The sequence below is a fragment of the Pelobates fuscus genome, chromosome 6 (assembly GCF_036172605.1).
Source record: "Pelobates fuscus isolate aPelFus1 chromosome 6, aPelFus1.pri, whole genome shotgun sequence".
Lineage (NCBI taxonomy): Eukaryota > Metazoa > Chordata > Amphibia > Anura > Pelobatidae > Pelobates > Pelobates fuscus.
Window position 1 is genome coordinate 222,419,450 of NC_086322.1, and position 17,453 is coordinate 222,436,902.

Sequence of the window (17,453 nt, forward strand, 5' to 3'; positions counted from 1 at the left end):
CCTCTGCTTCGGCTCGGGCGTTTATAAGCTGTTCACTAAGCGTTGAGTGCCTTGAACTTCGGGATCTAGAGGAACTTTTAGAATGTCTGGTGGATACGGATCTGTGAGATACAGTGTCCTGTGGCTGCGTTAATTTTGCTTCTGCCTTTGCTTTAGTTAGCAGGATAAAGCTTTCTCTTTCCATGTTAAGAAGCTGGACATTGTTAAGTTGCTCTAATGATTCCTCAGTGTTAATGTTTTGCAGAATAGTTTTATATTTATTGCTTGTAGTCTGGTACAGTTCATATGAAGCAGAGAGATGCTTTATGGTGCCCTCTAGTTGCAGTACCTTATGGCTGGGACATGAAATCACATCAATGTGGGTGAGGATTTTATCCCAAATCTGCTTCAAACTGGTTGCTAGTTCAGTTCTCATGGATTCATAGTTCTCTTTAACCTTCCAAGTGGGTTTCACAGAGCGTTTAGGCAATGCACTGGGCTCTGGGTCCTCATCCTGGCTTTCTCCATGTGGTGCATGCTGTGGTGTTTCATCACACACTGAGCCTTTTCCACTCATGATGGCCTGAGGTACACAGGCTTGGCTGTAGCAGTGAAGAGTGTCTGTATACTGTGTGGGGCTGAAACAAGCTGTGCTGGGGCTGTAACAAGCTGTGCTGGGGCTGTAACAAGCTGTGCTGGGGCTGTAACAAGCTGTGCTGGGGCTGTAACAAGCTGTGCTGGGGCTGTAACAAGCTGTGCTGGGGCTGAAACAAGCTGTGCTGGGGCTGTAACAAGCTGTGCTGGGGCTGTAACAAGCTGTGCTGGGGTTGAATGCAGACTTCTCATACAATACACACAGTTACACTTCACTATGATCTGTCCTGTGACACAGCAATCTCTGTACAAGCTGCTGGATACGTTCTTTTACTATTCTGGAACGGCTGCAAAGGCTATGAATGTGGTTTTCAGGAGCACATGGCGCTCATTGCCCTGATGAGATTATCCATACCAAATCACCTTCCCAGATAGTTTACTCAGTCACAACTCACATGTAAGAAGATCTGGCGCTGTTTATTAGTCGTATGATCTGTAGAATGTGAAGTTACAACAGGTAAAAGAACGATTCTTCCAAACAGGTAGGAGAGATATCACAAGTCACATATAGATGTACAGCATAGAATACACTGGAACAGGAAAGGGGGAGGGGAGAATCTGAAGCATCATGCAAACTATGGAGTGGCCCAAGAGACAAACTTAAGATGCACATTAAAGAAACAGTACATTATAATAAAACAATATCATGTAACATGACAAGGGGATGTCTTGTTTGTATGTGGAGGAACAACATTTTATGTTGATGGATTACATCACACAGGTTTTGCAATATATTACGATCAAACAAAAGAAATGCAAAGGCCATGTGAATGCTCAGAGAGCAGAGTTAAAATCCGTAAAGAAAACTTTAGAAATAACAGCATATGACCCAGTGAATATAATCAGTGACAGCAGTTATGTAGTTAAAGATTTAACACTTCACCTCCAAATAAGGAGAAAAAGTAGAATGGTAGAGTCTCCGGATTAAGCTTTAAAACATGCAGGTATTCTGCCAGAACGGTTTGACTATGCAGAAAAAAAAGGTTTAACTTGTGTTGTTAAAGTTTAGGCAAAAATGTTGATGAAATGGTAGAAGAAGGAAATAGATTTGTAGATCAGGGAGTAAAGGAAGCTGCTTTAATAGGAGGTACGCAATACTTGGAAAATGTAATGATTGCAACTGTTAAAGATGTAGCTTTCAGTAAAGAAACAATGGATCTAGATACTGAAACTGGCTTGTACGGGGTTAAACATGAGGAAACACAAACTTTTGTACCATTTGCACCTACTGGCTTATTGCAAGAGCTGATTGTATTCAATCATCGTACACAGGGCTTGTGGGTACAGAAATACTGTTTAAGGTCCTGCAAATTAAATAAAAAAATTTTAGCATCCTAAATTTAAATATAGTGCAGGAGTGTTTCATTTATTCCAAGACCTAACCAATAGAAACCAAAATTGCAGAGAGTACCTTTGGTAAAAAAAAGAAAAAAAAAAAAAAGACCATGGGACTCTATATAAATTAATTTACATTAAAATAAATAAAAATGGGGGCGGGGCCTGGCTGCCAAACTGAAAGGCTGCATGCAGTGTGGGCTCTGTACAAAAAGTGACAATTAACGCCTAAAAACAGTATTTTGAAAGCAAACAAACAGCTAAATTTGCGCTGATACCTACCTGCAAGCTATTCTGCTACAGCACAAGGGTTTCCAGGCGTCCGACAAGCAGATTGAGCCCACACCGCCACTGAGGCCTACCTCTAGGTAAGAGCCTGGGAGAAGCGGCCGATCTCCATACTGCCTCTCCGACCGGAACAAGCTGACGTTATACGGGTCCCTGCTCCCCCCCCTGCCGGTGGGGTTATCCCGACACCATCACCACAGCCAAGCTTCATCCCTGACAAGCACATCGTCTTAAAGCAAAGACATAGAGGGGTGCAATCTGCCTCAAAATGGCAGCTACTGCACCAGCTGCAGACACACTGAACCGACTGCAGACACTCGAGCAGCGCCTGGACGACCGCATTGCTCACTGCCGGAAAAACAGCCTGGAGTGGCTGTCACGACGCCTGGGAAACGGAGACCAGGGAAACGGAGAAGGCGGCCCATAAAATCCGAGGCTCGCATCTGCCTTCCTGGGCTGAGGGCCCGAAAGGGAAACACCCTGCTGCTTACCCCACATGCCCGGACGGGACTTTTCCATCACACAACCGCCCGGGACCTCGCTTGCGGTGCTGAAAGTGACCGGAGCACTGGAAAGTGCACGAGGGCCCTTGAGAAGGCCTGGGGCCGGCGGAGTGGCCAAAATTGGATGCAGCCCCTAGACCAACCTGCTGGCAGCTTCCCGATCGTTGGCATAGGATGAACGCATAAACACACTCCTGGACAGTACCACAGCGTGCACATCGGGACTTACTCACAAGTAGCTCTAAACAGGCATAAATATGTTGCCTCCTGAATGTTACCAGCAATGCCATAAATGTATATTCTGCTTTTGTTTTACTAGAAAAGTATGATTTTTCTCTTTTTTCAGTCCAATGGTCTATTTCTTAACATGCCTAGCTTGATGCAGACGCGCCCCAAAAGCCTAGTGGTTTACAACTTTTAAGCCTCCTACATATATGTCTTGCCGAAACCTGCAGAATATGCGGCCTTTAGCCTTTATGTATGTTTAGCCTGAAATAATTTAATCCAAGAGTATGCTAGCTCTAAGACACACTTTTCATGGTAGTACTCCTTTATTATCAACCAATATGTCTTATTTTCACCTTGCTTTTACCTAACTAGTACAGGCTATAACTTAAGACATAAGTACCTAACCTGCATTTACAAACAAAAAAATGGTGCCATTCTTGCATGCCATAATACTGTATTCACTGTATTACTGTTTTAGCTTGTACATGCTGTTGTGGCGATACGAGCTTGTTTATGTTACTCATGCACTGCAAAAATAAAGATTGACAAAAAAAAATTAAAAAAAAAAAAAAATTGAAGATAAAGGGAGTAACTGGGTAACACATTTACCAGGAGTATTAATGTCTATTTGTCAACTCCAAGTACTTTTAAAGTTGCGCCAAAACATGCTGAATTATTGTAAGTATTGAACTTTGCTGCTTAAAATAAATATATAGTAAAAAACAAAGAAAAACAAGTTACCTGCGCTCTCTCCTTAACGTTGGCAGGTGGGCTCATCCTCTCATGGCCATTGGAGGTAACTAAAAAAACTCCATTTGTTTAAAAATACATAGGGATTAAGGAGAGAGCGCAGGTAACTTGTTTTTCTTTGGTTTTTACTATATATTGGGGCTGATGTGTACTGTAGTCCTTTGCAGCCGCCCAGTGATGGGAGTGAGCGCAGGACTTATCTTTCTGCATTTGTATCCATTTTTTGTTTCACTCAGCCTTGTTACAATGCAGCCGCCCATCCCATGTGTTCCCTATGAAGGGATAATAATGTATAGGGGTGTATATAAAAAATACCCCTTTCTGTCTCAGAGATTTTTGCCAGAGGCTCAAGGAAGCAAGGTGAATGGTTAGAGTTAGGACCCACCTAGGGGGGTCTGCCTTGACGTTGGCAGGTGGGCTCATCCTCTCATGGCCATTGGAGGTAACTAAAAAAACTCCATTTGTTTAAAAATACATAGGGATTAAGGAGAGAGCGCAGGTAACTTGTTTTTCTTTAATTCTTGTACTTGCACGTGCTGTTGGGGAATTGCAAGCTCAGCTGTGTTATTTTCTTGCACGACAAAAAAAAAAGAATAAAAAAAATACAAAATAAAAATGACTAATTATACTATGGATAAAGAGACTGTTCTCATGGATTCGATTGGAGAGGACATTATTTAATGGACTAAATCAAACAGATTGTGTTTTCTGGTTAAAGGGCCACTATAGGTACCCAGCTCAATGCAGTGGTCTGGGTGCCAGGTCCCTCTAGGGTTAACCCTGCTTGCTGTAAACATAGCAGTTTCAGGGAAACTGCTATGTTTACATATGGGTTAATCCAGCCTCTAGTGGCTGTCTCATTGACAGCCGCTAGAGGCGCTTCCGCGCTTCTCATTGGGATTTTTACAGTGAGAAGACGCCAGCGTCCATAGGAAAGCATTGAGAATGCTTTCCTATGGACTGACTGAATGCGCGCGCGGCTCTTGCCGCGCATGCGCATTCAGCCGATGACGACCAAAGGAGGAGGAGAGTACCCAGCGCTGGAGAAAGGTAAGTGTTTAACCCCTTCTTCCAACTTCAGCCCAGCGGGAGGGGACCATGAGGGTGGGGGCACCCTGAGGGCACTATAGTGCCAGGAAAACAAGTTTGTTTTCCTGGCACTGTAGTGGTTCTTTAATGTAAACTGTATACAATTGCAAAGAATAATAACTATGATACTGTCATCAGTCATGATGTTAGGTACAATCAATGCCCAAGCTTAATTAATGAATTTGTGAAAAATGTCAAGGTAATTGTAAAAAGAATTTAGGCAGCAGTCCAGAAATGAAAGGATTAAAATGGCTTGTAAAATTAGGTAGACAGACAGCCCAGATTTGACCACCCTCCTCTTTCTTGGATTCAATGTAAAAGTGATACAGACAGCTGAACCCCTCAATGTTTTCTCAACTGGAAATGGTTGTGTAAAAAGTCACAGGACACCAAGGCAATCTGTGACTCCTAAAGTTAATTGTTCTTAGTGCAAAAAAAACATTTATTTGAGGTTTTGCAGATATCAAATCAAAAGCGAACAGAAATTTAATTAGTTGATTGAAAATTTTGACAGAGAAAATACTTGTAGTAATAAATCAATAAAGACCCTTGCTTGTAAACTGAAAATCAGACAAATATCTGAGAACAAAGTTAAAATCCCATAAGGAATTGGAGTAAGCTATTATGCCTTATATAAAAAAAAAAAAATTAAAGCATCACAGGGAAAAATTAAATATATTTAATGTAGGATTTCATCTTTTGCAATATGATTATCATTTTTAAATTTGTTGAAATTAATGCCGTGGGGGAGAGACCGGTTGTCTCTTCTCCCTTTACCTCATACTGCAGCTGGGCAGAGAGACCGGTTGTCTCTTCTCCCTTTACCTCATACTGCAGCTGGGCAGAGAGACCGGTTGTCTCTTCTCCCTTTACCTCATACTGCCGCTGGGCAGAGAGACAGGTTGTCTCTTCTCCCTTTACCTCATACTGCCGCTGGGGAGAGGGACTGGTTGTCTCTTCTCCCTTTCTGATACACTGACGATGGAGAGTGAGACCGGTTGTCTCCACTCCCAGAGATGTTCGCTGCTGTTGGGGAGAGGGACCGAAAATCTCTTCTCCCTTTACTTTATACTGCCACTGGGGAGGGAGGCCAACTACAATTACCTCTGCTGATGGGCCGCTGCAACATTCCATTCGCTGGAGTCCTCCACCAACTGAAGCTTGTATCATCTCCTGGCTTGTAAAACATCAGCCACTTGAGTCTCGAGTGTCCTGACAATCTCCACCGAAACATCAGTGGCAAAAAAGGACAGTCGCAATCGAATTCCACAAAGGCACAACTCCTTGTATGTGCGCGCTGCCCGGGGTCTAGCTCACACCATCTCCCGAGTTCATCTTCAGACAGGGATGCTGCTGGACCCTTCACTGCCCTTCCTGGTTTGGGATATCCATTTGGGAGAAAAATCCCACCGCTGCCACCAATGTAACGGATCCTCTATACTCCGGCTTAGTATATCCGTTATAAGTCGCCCAACTAAATCAGTGATCAGAGCCCTTGGTTACCCAAGACTTGATGAAGGGTACAACAGGAATAATATGTTTATTTGGTTAAACATGGCTTTTATACACAGACCCCTACAAGGGGTCTCTCATACAACATTACAGGAGTTTCCCTCCCAAGAATTGCGTGAGGAAAGCAATTTAATTTAATTATCCCTCAGGTACAGAACAATCTACAATAGTTCCAAACACACCACAAACATATTTTAATATTTCAAAAAAGCTATTAGTAAGGTGTGAGAAGTCACACATAAGTGGCCTGGGCTTTGTACAAACCAACTCTCATATCTGCCATATGTCTTGCTTCCCTCTCAGATAGGAAGTCCTTTGATGTGGTAATGATCATTAGCTTTCAAGAAGAACAAAAAAAAGAAACCCTTGTGTTCAATATGATATCCAAAGAGATATTTCCTTAACCCAACTATCCCCCAGGCACTAGAGTTACAGATCATAAAACATAAACTATTAAACATACATCCCACACATATAGGAACCCTAAAAATAAACCAGGGAAATGTCTTGGGAATAGAAGACAAAGTATTAATTTCGGCACAAAGTATATGGCTCATAGTCGGTGGGCAGGAGGCTAGCTACCACACTCCTCCAGGAGTTTGTGGCAAACGTCCAGGGTAAGGAGCGTTCGTCACAGTCTCCTAAAAGATTAACAGAAAAAGTGATGTAATATACTTGCACTATTGTGACCACAATCTTTTTAATAGTGCTCTATGCATAATAACCTTTTGTCTCTGCAACATATCACAACTGCTTAACTCTGTTATTATGCTTTATGCGTCAATTTAAAAAATTCAGACCAGAATGGCAATTCTATCATATTTACTAAAGCCAATTATAGTCAGAATTTGGTAAACCCGACTGAATTGGCTATGTGTATTCCGTGTCTGGTTTAAAGTCAGTACTTTTAACATCTGAATCTTATACAAAGCTTAGGACCTTGAATATGGACAAAGCACTGATTTTAAACTATATAGGGAACAAATGCATCCAGCATGATGCACATTCATAAATTGTTGTTCACTTGCTTTTATGCAAAAGAATGATAATTAAGTAAGAATCCAATATACACACAAATCAAGGCAAAACATAAGTGTATTGATATTTAAGAAGGCAGTTGAATAAAATACAAATAGTGATGAACCGAACGGTTCGCTGGCGAATAGTTCCTGGCGAACATAGCATGTTCGCGTTCGCCACCGCGGGCGAACACATGCGCGGTTCGATCCGCCCCTTATTCGTCATCATTGAGTAAACTTTGATCCTGTACCTCACAGTCAGCAGACACATTCCAGCCAATCAGCAGCACACCCTCCCTAGCCGACCCTCCCACCTCCTGGACAGCATCCATTTTAGATTAATTTAGAAGCGGCATACATTTTTTTTAAATTTTTTTTAATTTTTTAAATTTTTTTATTTATTTATTTATTTATTTTTGTAATTCTTTATTTTTGTAGTGCATGGAGGTATAACAAATGAGCATGTGGTACCCCAACGGCATTCCTCATGCTTCTCAAGTAACAATTGTAACAATAGGGTATATGTTAATACCCTAGTCTGCGCGAAGCCCTCCATGGGTGAAGATGGATTAATTATTTTTTTTGCGCTCAGGTTTTTTATTTTATTTTTAAGTTCGACGGGTATGATGGCTTTTTATTTGGCCTTTTTTTGGGGCTGAAAAATGAAGATTTTAGAAAAAAGAAGACGTTGAATAGTAAGTTGAATTTTACTTTACAGGGTAGTCATTTTATTTCCCCTCACTATTTTTTAGGGTGAGGGGGGTAGGTAGGGGCTTTTTTATTTGGGTGTGTGACTAGGGGCTTGGGGACCCCTAGTCACCTTTTGTGGGGGAGGGGAGATTTTCATTTAGGGCCCCTACCCGCCGCTCATGGGTGGGGGCCGGGGGGGACAGTAGGTTCCCCCTCTTATTGTAACTTAGGACCCCCACCCGCCGCTCAGGGGTGGGGGCGGGGGGAGGACAGTAGGTCCCCCCCCCCATTATTCTTTTATAGGGCCCCCACCCGCAGCTCAGGAGCCATGTTACTCTGTATATAGAGGGGAGCCATGTTACTCTGTATATAGAGAGGAGCCATGTTTACTCTGTATATAGAGAGGAGCCATGTTTACTCTGTATATAGAGAGGAGCCATGTTTACTCTGTATATAGAGGGGAGCCATGTTTACTCTGTATATAGAGGGGAGCCATGTTTACTCTGTATATAGAGGGGAGCCATGTTTACTCTGTATATAGAGGGGAGCCATGTTACTCTGTATATAGAGGGGAGCCATGTTACTCTGTATATAGAGGGAGCCATGTTATTCTGTATATAGAGGGAGCCATGTTTACACGGTATATAGAGGGAAGCCATGTTACTCTGTATATAGAGGGAGCCATGTTACTCTGTATATAGAGAGGAGCCATGTTTACACTGTATATAGAGGGAGCCATGTTACTCTGTATATAGAGGGAGCCATGTTACTCTGTATATAGAGGGAGCCATGTTACTCTGTATATAGAGGGAGCCATGTTTACACGGTATATAGAGGGGAGCCATGTTTACACTGTATATAGAGGGGAGCTATGTTTACACTGTATATAGAGGGGAGCCATGTTACTCTGTATATAGAGAGGAGCCATGTTTACACTGTATATAGAGGGGAGCCATGTTACTCTGTATATAGAGGGAGCCATGTTATTCTGTATATAGAGGGAGCCATGTTTACACGGTATATAGAGGGAAGCCATGTTTACACGGTATATAGAGGGAAGCCATGTTATTCTGTATATAGAGGGATCCATGTTTACACGGTATATAGAGGAAGCCATGTTACTCTGTATATAGAGGGAGCAATGTTATTCTGTATATAGAGGGAGCCATGTTTACACGGTATATAGAGGGAAGCCATGTTACTCTGTATATAGAGAGGAGCCATGTTACTCTGTATATAGAGAGGAGCCATGTTACTCTGTATATAGAGAGGAGCCATGTTACTCTGTATATAGAGAGGAGCCATGTTACTCTGTATATAGAGGGAGCCATGTTACTCTGTATATAGAGGGAGCCATGTTTACACGGTATATAGAGGGGAGCCATGTTACTCTGTATATAGAGGGAGCCATGTTACTCTGTATATAGAGGGAGCCATGTTACTCTGTATATAGAGGGAGCCATGTTACTCTGTATATAGAGGGAGCCATGTTTACACGGTATATAGAGGGAAGCCATGTTACTCTGTATATAGAGAGGAGCCATGTTACTCTGTATATAGAGAGGAGCCATGTTTACTCTGTATATAGAGGGGAGCCATGTTACTCTGTATATAGAGGGGAGCCATGTTACTCTGTATATAGAGGGGAGCCATGTTACTCTGTATATAGAGGGGAGCCATGTTACTCTGTATATAGAGGGGCGCCATGTTACTCTGTATATAGAGAGGAGCCATGTTACTCTGTATATAGAGGGGAGCCATGTTACTCTGTATATAGAGGGGTGCCATGTTACTCTGTATATAGAGGGGTGCCATGTTACTCTGTATATAGAGGGGAGCCATGTTACTCTGTATATAGAGGGGAGCCATGTTACTCTGTATATAGAGGGGAGCCATGTTATTCTGTATATAGAGGGAGCCATGTTTACACGGTATATAGAGGGAAGCCATGTTACTCTGTATATAGAGAGGAGCCATGTTACTCTGTATATAGAGAGGAGCCATGTTTACACTGTATATAGAGGGAGCCATGTTTACACGGTATATAGAGGGAAGCCATGTTACTCTGTATATAGAGGGAGCCATGTTATTCTGTATGTAGAGGGAGCCATGTTTACACGGTGTATAGAGGGAAGCCATGTTACTCTGTATATAGAGAGGAGCCATGTTTACACTGTATATAGAGGGAGCCATGTTACTCTGTATATAGAGAGGAGCCATGTTACTCTGTATATAGAGAGGAGCCATGTTTACACTGTATATAGAGGGGAGCCATGTTACTCTGTATATAGAGGGGAGCCATGTTACTCTGTATATAGAGGGGAGCCATGTTACTCTGTATATAGAGGGGTGCCATGTTACTCTGTATATAGAGGGATGCCATGTTACTCTGTATATAGAGGGGTGCCATGTTACTCTGTATATAGAGGGGTGCCATGTTACTCTGTATATAGAGGGGAGCCATGTTACTCTGTATATAGAGGGAGCCATGTTTACTCTGTTTATAGAGGGAGCCATGTTACTATCTGAGGTGGTTAACTATAATTGGCCCTGGCATGTTTGTTAGTCTGGCCTGCATGGTTGTCTGGCATGAATAAAAGTAGCATGTTTCAACTATATTAGTAGTTAGACTAGTTTGCACTAAAACATGTGCAAATGGGGAGTTTGCGGTTGTGCAAATGGACTGTTTGCGGTGCGTTAAACGGGGAGTTTGGTCTGTCACTGGGAAGCGGGCATAACCCTTACACTACCTGATCGATACAACATCATACCTGATGTTTTAAAGCACGTTATTCCAAACAATTTAGGAATGTTAGGTGATTTATGCCCTTTATGGATTAAAACCATGGACTGTTAAAGGCATCAACTATGTAACTCTGCATCAACTATGTAATTTTCCATGGGAGTTTTGCCATGGATCCCCCTCCGGCATGCCACAGTCCAGGTGTTAGTCCCCTTGAAACAACTTTTCCATCACTATTGTGGCCAGAAAGGCTGGGCAAGCCTCTCGATACTGGGGTAGGCCGGGCAAGCCTCTCGATACTGGGGTAGGCCGGACAAGCCTCTCGATACTGGGGTAGGCCTCTGGATACTGGGAAGGCAGGCCTCTGGATACTGGGAAGGTAGGCCAGGAGGACCAGACCAACAACATAACATGAACTGGCAATCAAGAAAGGGTGAGGCTCAACTAAATAGCGAGAAGTTAATCACAAAGTAAGGTCAGCTGTGAACAGAGAGATATCACAGTCTCGGTGCAGCAGCCTAAAATAACACCACAGGTAGGACAGGAGGACCAGACCAAAGAAGTGGCACTGTGAGGTACTGCACCAGACTGAGAATAACCTGAATCGTGACAGTAGGCAAGGTTAAAATATTATCAAGCTATCAGTGGAATCTCACACTAAAACATAAGCTGTAATATATTTTGACATATCACATATCACTGAGGAAAGCAGAACATCTGGGCCTCAACAAATTTGAATATCAAAACACTGTAGAAATATTAAAAAAACATTTTTAAAAAACACACAAATAAGTCAGCACTTATAAACACAAATAACTGAAGAAGGCAGCAACCCTGAAAAAGGGATTCCCTCCAAAACCTTTTTTTTTTTTTTTAATTGCCAATGACAAAATATAAAAAGGGGGAGGGCTGCGCCCCACTTGTATAAGTGAACAGTACGTAAATTCCAATCAAAGGGGTAGAATATTTCACATGCAGAGTACCCTTCTTAAAGTTTGATGTAGGGAGATGGTATTCTTAAGCTGAGAGGATACGATTTGGCTTCAATTTTCTCAAATGTTTATAACATATGGAGAGATAAAGGGTAGAAAAATCCAATAGTGTAACATGTACAAGTAATAGGCAGGGTAGGATGATGATATTAAACTCACATTTGTTAGAGCTTGGCCAGCTCTAGCGTGTCTCACGTACAGTGGTACAATCCCCACTTATAGAATTTGATGTGAGTGTCCTCAGTGTAATAGGGAACCAGAACTCAAGGAGAAGGGACTATGATCCCCACCTGGGTTTCTTTGGAGTAGGAAACAAGATATATATATGCCAGGTTCTATGTAAGAATAAAAAATAAAAAATAAAATTAAAAGGATAATTGGCACAAAAGACTTATGTCAGTGACCAAAATAAAACTATTTAATGTTTAAAATCCAAACAGTTAACATCCATAAAGTTTCGCCTAAATGGCTTCTTCAAATGGAGTAAAACATACATGCTGGCAGGATAGTTTATGTAGGTATAAAACAAATTAAAATTGGTGCCAACATTACAGCATCCAATCATAAAACAGTTTTGAATCACATATTAAAAATAACTATCCCTTTAAGGATCGAGGACGTCCACGGTATTCCTTAGTATTTACCCAATCGCCGTCGTCCCCTCGCCGGCGATGGGTTTTGTTCCCGGTCGGGGGTGGGGAGGAGGGACTGCCTAAAAGCCCAGACAGTCCCCCTCTGCAAATTAGGCCCCCGTTGGCCATGTGATCGCTCTGAAAGAGCAGTCACATGGCTGAAATAGGTGCCTGTGTATCTGTATCTGTATCTGAAAGTTACAGGGTCAAATATAAGGCTTTGAAATTTGCCAGATTGCTTATGTTGCTTTTGAGAGCATATGGTAGCCCAGGAATGAGAATTACCCCATGATGGCATACAATTTGCAAACGAAGACAACCGTATTGCAAATGGGGTATGTCCAATTTTTTTTAGTAGCCACTTAGTCACAAACACTGGCCAAAGTTAGCGTTCATAATAGTTTTTTTGCATTTTTAACACACAAACAAATATAAATGCTAACTTTGGCCAGTGTTTGTGACTAAGTGGCTACTAAAAAAAGACTGGATATACCCCATATTGAATACCCTGGATTGCCTACTTTAAAAAAAAAATATGTACATTCCGAGATTTATTTCAGAGATAACAGTGTTACAATGTCACTATTTATAAATTTAAAAAATATATATTTTGACACAGCCTGTCCTACTTGTACTTTTACCCTATAACTTGCACACAAAAAAAGGTGTAAACACTGGGTGTTTTTAAATTCAGGGCAAAATGTTTAATCTATTTAGCATTTTTTTTCATTACCTTTTGTAGATGAGTAAAATATTTTTTAAGAAAAAGTAAAAAAACATGTTTCACTATATTTTATTATTTTTGTAAGTAAATTATATGACATGATACAAATAATGGTATGTAAAGAAAGCCCTTCTTGTCCTGAAAAAATATATAATTTGTATGGGAACAGTAAATGATAGAGAGTAAAATTACAGCTAAACCACAAACACCACAAAGTGTTAAAACAGCCCTGGTCCTTAACATACAACATGGCCAAACAGTCCGGTCCTTATGGGGTTAAACCTGCAGTGATTGTCCTCCTCTGTGACATTTCATGGCATCAGAGCTGCACCAGGACTCAGCTACTAGTGCTGTCACTGTGAAAACTCTGGACCTAGTGTGCAGGAAATTGCTGCAAGTGTCCTGAGAGACAGAGTTATTTCAAGTACCAGAAGCTATAACTTGATATTGCAAAGAAGAAGAAGGGCTTCCACATCGAGCAATTCACGTTTTTTGTTAAGCGGAATTGATCAGGTGTTGTAAAACAATGGAGCCTGACTTCTCTCTGACAGCGCGTAGCATACGTCTGACAACCAGACCTGTTAATGGCAAAATTAACCTCTCAGTTCCTACACCCAAAACAAGGAACCCCAGCATAAACTCTTCCATGAATACTTCAGTTAATGTAAGCCAGAAAGTGCTCGCAAACAAACCAAAACTGGATTCTGAGAGGAAACATGTCTTCTCCAGCTCGACTGAAGGTAAAGTGTTGCAGGTCTCCACATTGCCACTTACTGCCAAGAAAATCCTTTCAGGTCCTACCTCCAACACAAGGGACTCTAGTAACTGCTTAAAGATTATTTCAGTCAATGAGAGACAAAAACTGCTCAAAAAAAGAACAAAAATCGATTCTGAGAAGAGACATGTCTTACCCAGCTTGACTCAAGGTAAAATGTCGCTGGTCTCTACACCACCACCTTCTGCCAAAAAGAACCTTGTGGGTCCTAACTCCAACAAAGGGAACCCCAGTATTAACAGCTCAAAGAAACAGCCAGTCAATAAAAAACAGGAAGTGCCCACAAATTCACCAAAAATAGTTTCTGAGATGGAACATTTTCAACCCAGCTTGACTGAAGGTAAAGTGTCGCTGGTCCCCACACCTCCAGAGAAGGAACAAATTAATAAGAAGGAGTATTTTAATCCGACTGTAATGAAGCCTTCAAATTTGCAAAAAGAGAAGGATACATTTTTCAAATCAAACTTTATGTACAACCCTCAGTTTGAATATGCAAAAACTCCTCTGCCATCTGCCTCAGCTCAGAACAGCCATGCTTCTAACAGATTTCTTCAAGTGGCCATTGGTATAATACAAAATACACTCAAGAAATATAAAAATTATGAACACTATGAAAAAGCTACAGGAGGCAATCTTCTATCAACAAAGCAGATCCATCAGCAAGCACGCAAATACATGGAAGCTGAAGGTTGTCAAGGGGAGATTGCTGTTAATCTCACTGAAGATGTAGTTTCACAAGCCTCTATGGGAACTGTGAAAAGGAAACCAACAATGACAATCAATGTCTCTATGGCACGAGAACTGTGGCTACAAGGGACACTGAGACATGAGATTGGAACTCATTATTTTAGAACGGTCAACAACAGTAAACAGCCATGGAATAACAGCAATGGTAGAGTAAAATATGGACTGAAGCCAGCAAACCCAACTGAAGAAGGACTGGCAACCATCCACAGCCTTATATTTCATCCTGATCCCGATTTGTGCAGAGTTGCCCTCCTGTACTATACCATCTACCAAGCAAGCTTAATGTCCTTCAGTGAACTATTTGAGCATTTGAAAATATTTATCAAAGACCCAGAAGCCAGGTGGTATTATTGTGTCCGAGCAAAGAGGGGCCTGACAGACACAGCACAGCCAGGATGTTGTACCAAGGATCAAGTATACCTTGAAGGTGTTCTACACATCCTAAGGCACAGGCATACCATAGATTTCAAGCTTTTAATGGCAATGGGAAAGGTTTCCTATGCAGATATAAACCGTCTAAAAAAGATTGCAGTGATCAGTAATCCAAGGATCCCTCAGTTTCTCAAGGACAGGAACCGGTACATGATGCGTCTGGAGAAGATAATGCAAGTCAACAAACTAACCGACGCTTCGCTAAGAACGCTTGTCGATTGAGCTTTGAGTGTTAAGGCCATCGGGCAGATTTCCAATACCACCATCCTGCAAACCCTAGCTGCCTACCACCAATCATCGAATCCCACCCTCATAACCACTCAGTAAGTATATTATCTACATTTACCTCTTTTTCTAATAGTGTCTTTTCTTTTATAATGGCATCTTACTATGTCTGCTATCTCTTTCTTTTGCTTTACCTTGTACTTTTTTTCCTGTATTATACTTGACTTCATTGTGTCTTATCCCCCGATTATTTTCCTTTTTCTCCAGCCTGCCATCAGGTTAGAGCATGCCAGAGAAAAGAGGAGGAAATCTGGAAATTCAACTTCATACAGGTAAGCCATCAGCTAAGTGTATATAGAGTTACAATCTCACAGATATCTTCCATAAAGAAAACCTTAAAACATGAAAAAAAAACAACAACACATATACATAGTGCAAATCAGTGAATTGTAATATAAAAAGTAATCCCCTTATCCTATCTCTATATGAAAGCAACTCACAACGTGGCTCAGATCAGACCCTGGATATTGGTGTATTGCAAATAACAGCAGTGTTCTCTGTTTAAAGAAACAGTCTAAGAAATTGTCAGGTGAGAACTTTGCACATTTATTTAAAAATCCACATTAAAAACACAATTTGGAGGCAAAAATATATACATATATAACTATCTATCAATCCATCCTATATATATATATATATATATATATATATATATATATACCGTATTTATCGGCGTATAACACGCACTTTTTTCCCCTGAAATTAAAGTTCCTGTACCGCGGTGCAAGCTGTGAAGCCGGCCCACGCTTCAGGACAGGTAAGTAATTATGGGAGGGGAGGGGGGGGAGGGAAGGGGAGGGGGGGAGTACACTATGGGAGGGGAGGGGGGGGGAGTACACTATGGGAGGGGAGGGGGGGGAGTACACTATGGGAGGGGAGGGGGGGAGAACACTATGGGAGGGGAGGGGGGGAGAACACTATGGGAGGGGAGGGGGGGAGAACACTATGGGAGGGGAGGGGGGAGAACACTATGGGAGGGGAGGGGGAGAATACTATGGGAGGGGAGGGGGAGAATACTATGGGAGGGGAGGTGGAGAATACTATGGGAGGGGAGGGGAGGGGGAGAATACTATGGGAGGGGAGGGGAGGGGGAGAATACTATGGGAGGGGAGGGGGGAGAATACTATGGGAGGGGAGGGGGGGAGAATACTATGGGAGGGGAGGGGGGGAGAATACTATGGGATGGGAGGGGAGGGAAGGAGAATACTATGGGAGGGGAGGGGGAGAATACTATGGGAGAGGAGGGGGGGAGAATACTATGGGAGAGGAGGGGGGGAGAATACTATGGGAGAGGAGGGGGGAGAATACTATGGGAGAGGAGGGGGGGAGAATACTATGGGAGGGGGGGAAATACTATGGTAAGGGGGGAACACTATGGGATGAGGGGGAACACTATGGGATGAGGGGGAACACTATGGGATGAGGGGGAACACTATGGGATGAGGGGGGAATACTATGGGATGAGGGGGGAAATTTCCTGGAATTTCTTTCTAAAAATGAGGTGCGTGTTATACGCCGGTGCGTGTTATACGCCGATAAATACGGTATATAAAACTAGCTAACTGATATATTGGTGCAATTGCACTTCTTCTGGTGCAAATAAGGACAAGAACCAGTATAAGATGCTTCTGGAGAGGACAATGCAAGTCAACAAACTTTACTAAATACACTTGTCATTAAGCTGTGAGTGTTAGAACATCAGACAGATTTACATAGTGCAGCATAAAGTTTCTCAGAATATTGTCACAATTCCACCATCCTGCAAACCCTGGAGCCACTGAAACCCACCCTTGTAACTACTCAGTAAGTACATTTCCTACATCTACCTCTCTTTCAAAGGGCATCATTTCTTTTATAATGGTTGCTTACTATGTCCATTGAACCTTTTTCTTAACCTTGTTGCTTTTTTTGTTGTGTATATTATTTGACTGTTATTGTATCTTGGCTTTTTTTTTTTTCTTCTTTCAGTTTGCCATCAGGTTAGAACATGCCATAGAAAGGAAGAGGAAATCTGGAAATTCAGACACATCCAGGTAAGCCAGCAGATATATATATATATATATATAAATATATTTA

At 41.9% G+C, this 17,453-nt stretch overlaps 1 protein-coding gene across 1 annotated transcript; it reads left to right on the forward strand.

Moving 5' to 3' along the window:
• The first annotated feature begins 14,327 nt into the window (after window positions 1-14,327).
• Window positions 14,328-15,314, forward strand: LOC134565708 (putative tyrosine carboxypeptidase MATCAP2). Its single transcript, XM_063425349.1, has one exon. It carries the CDS (start codon window positions 14,328-14,330, stop codon window positions 15,312-15,314), a length of 987 nt encoding a protein of 328 aa, XP_063281419.1.
• Window positions 15,315-17,453: the final 2,139 nt, after the last annotated feature.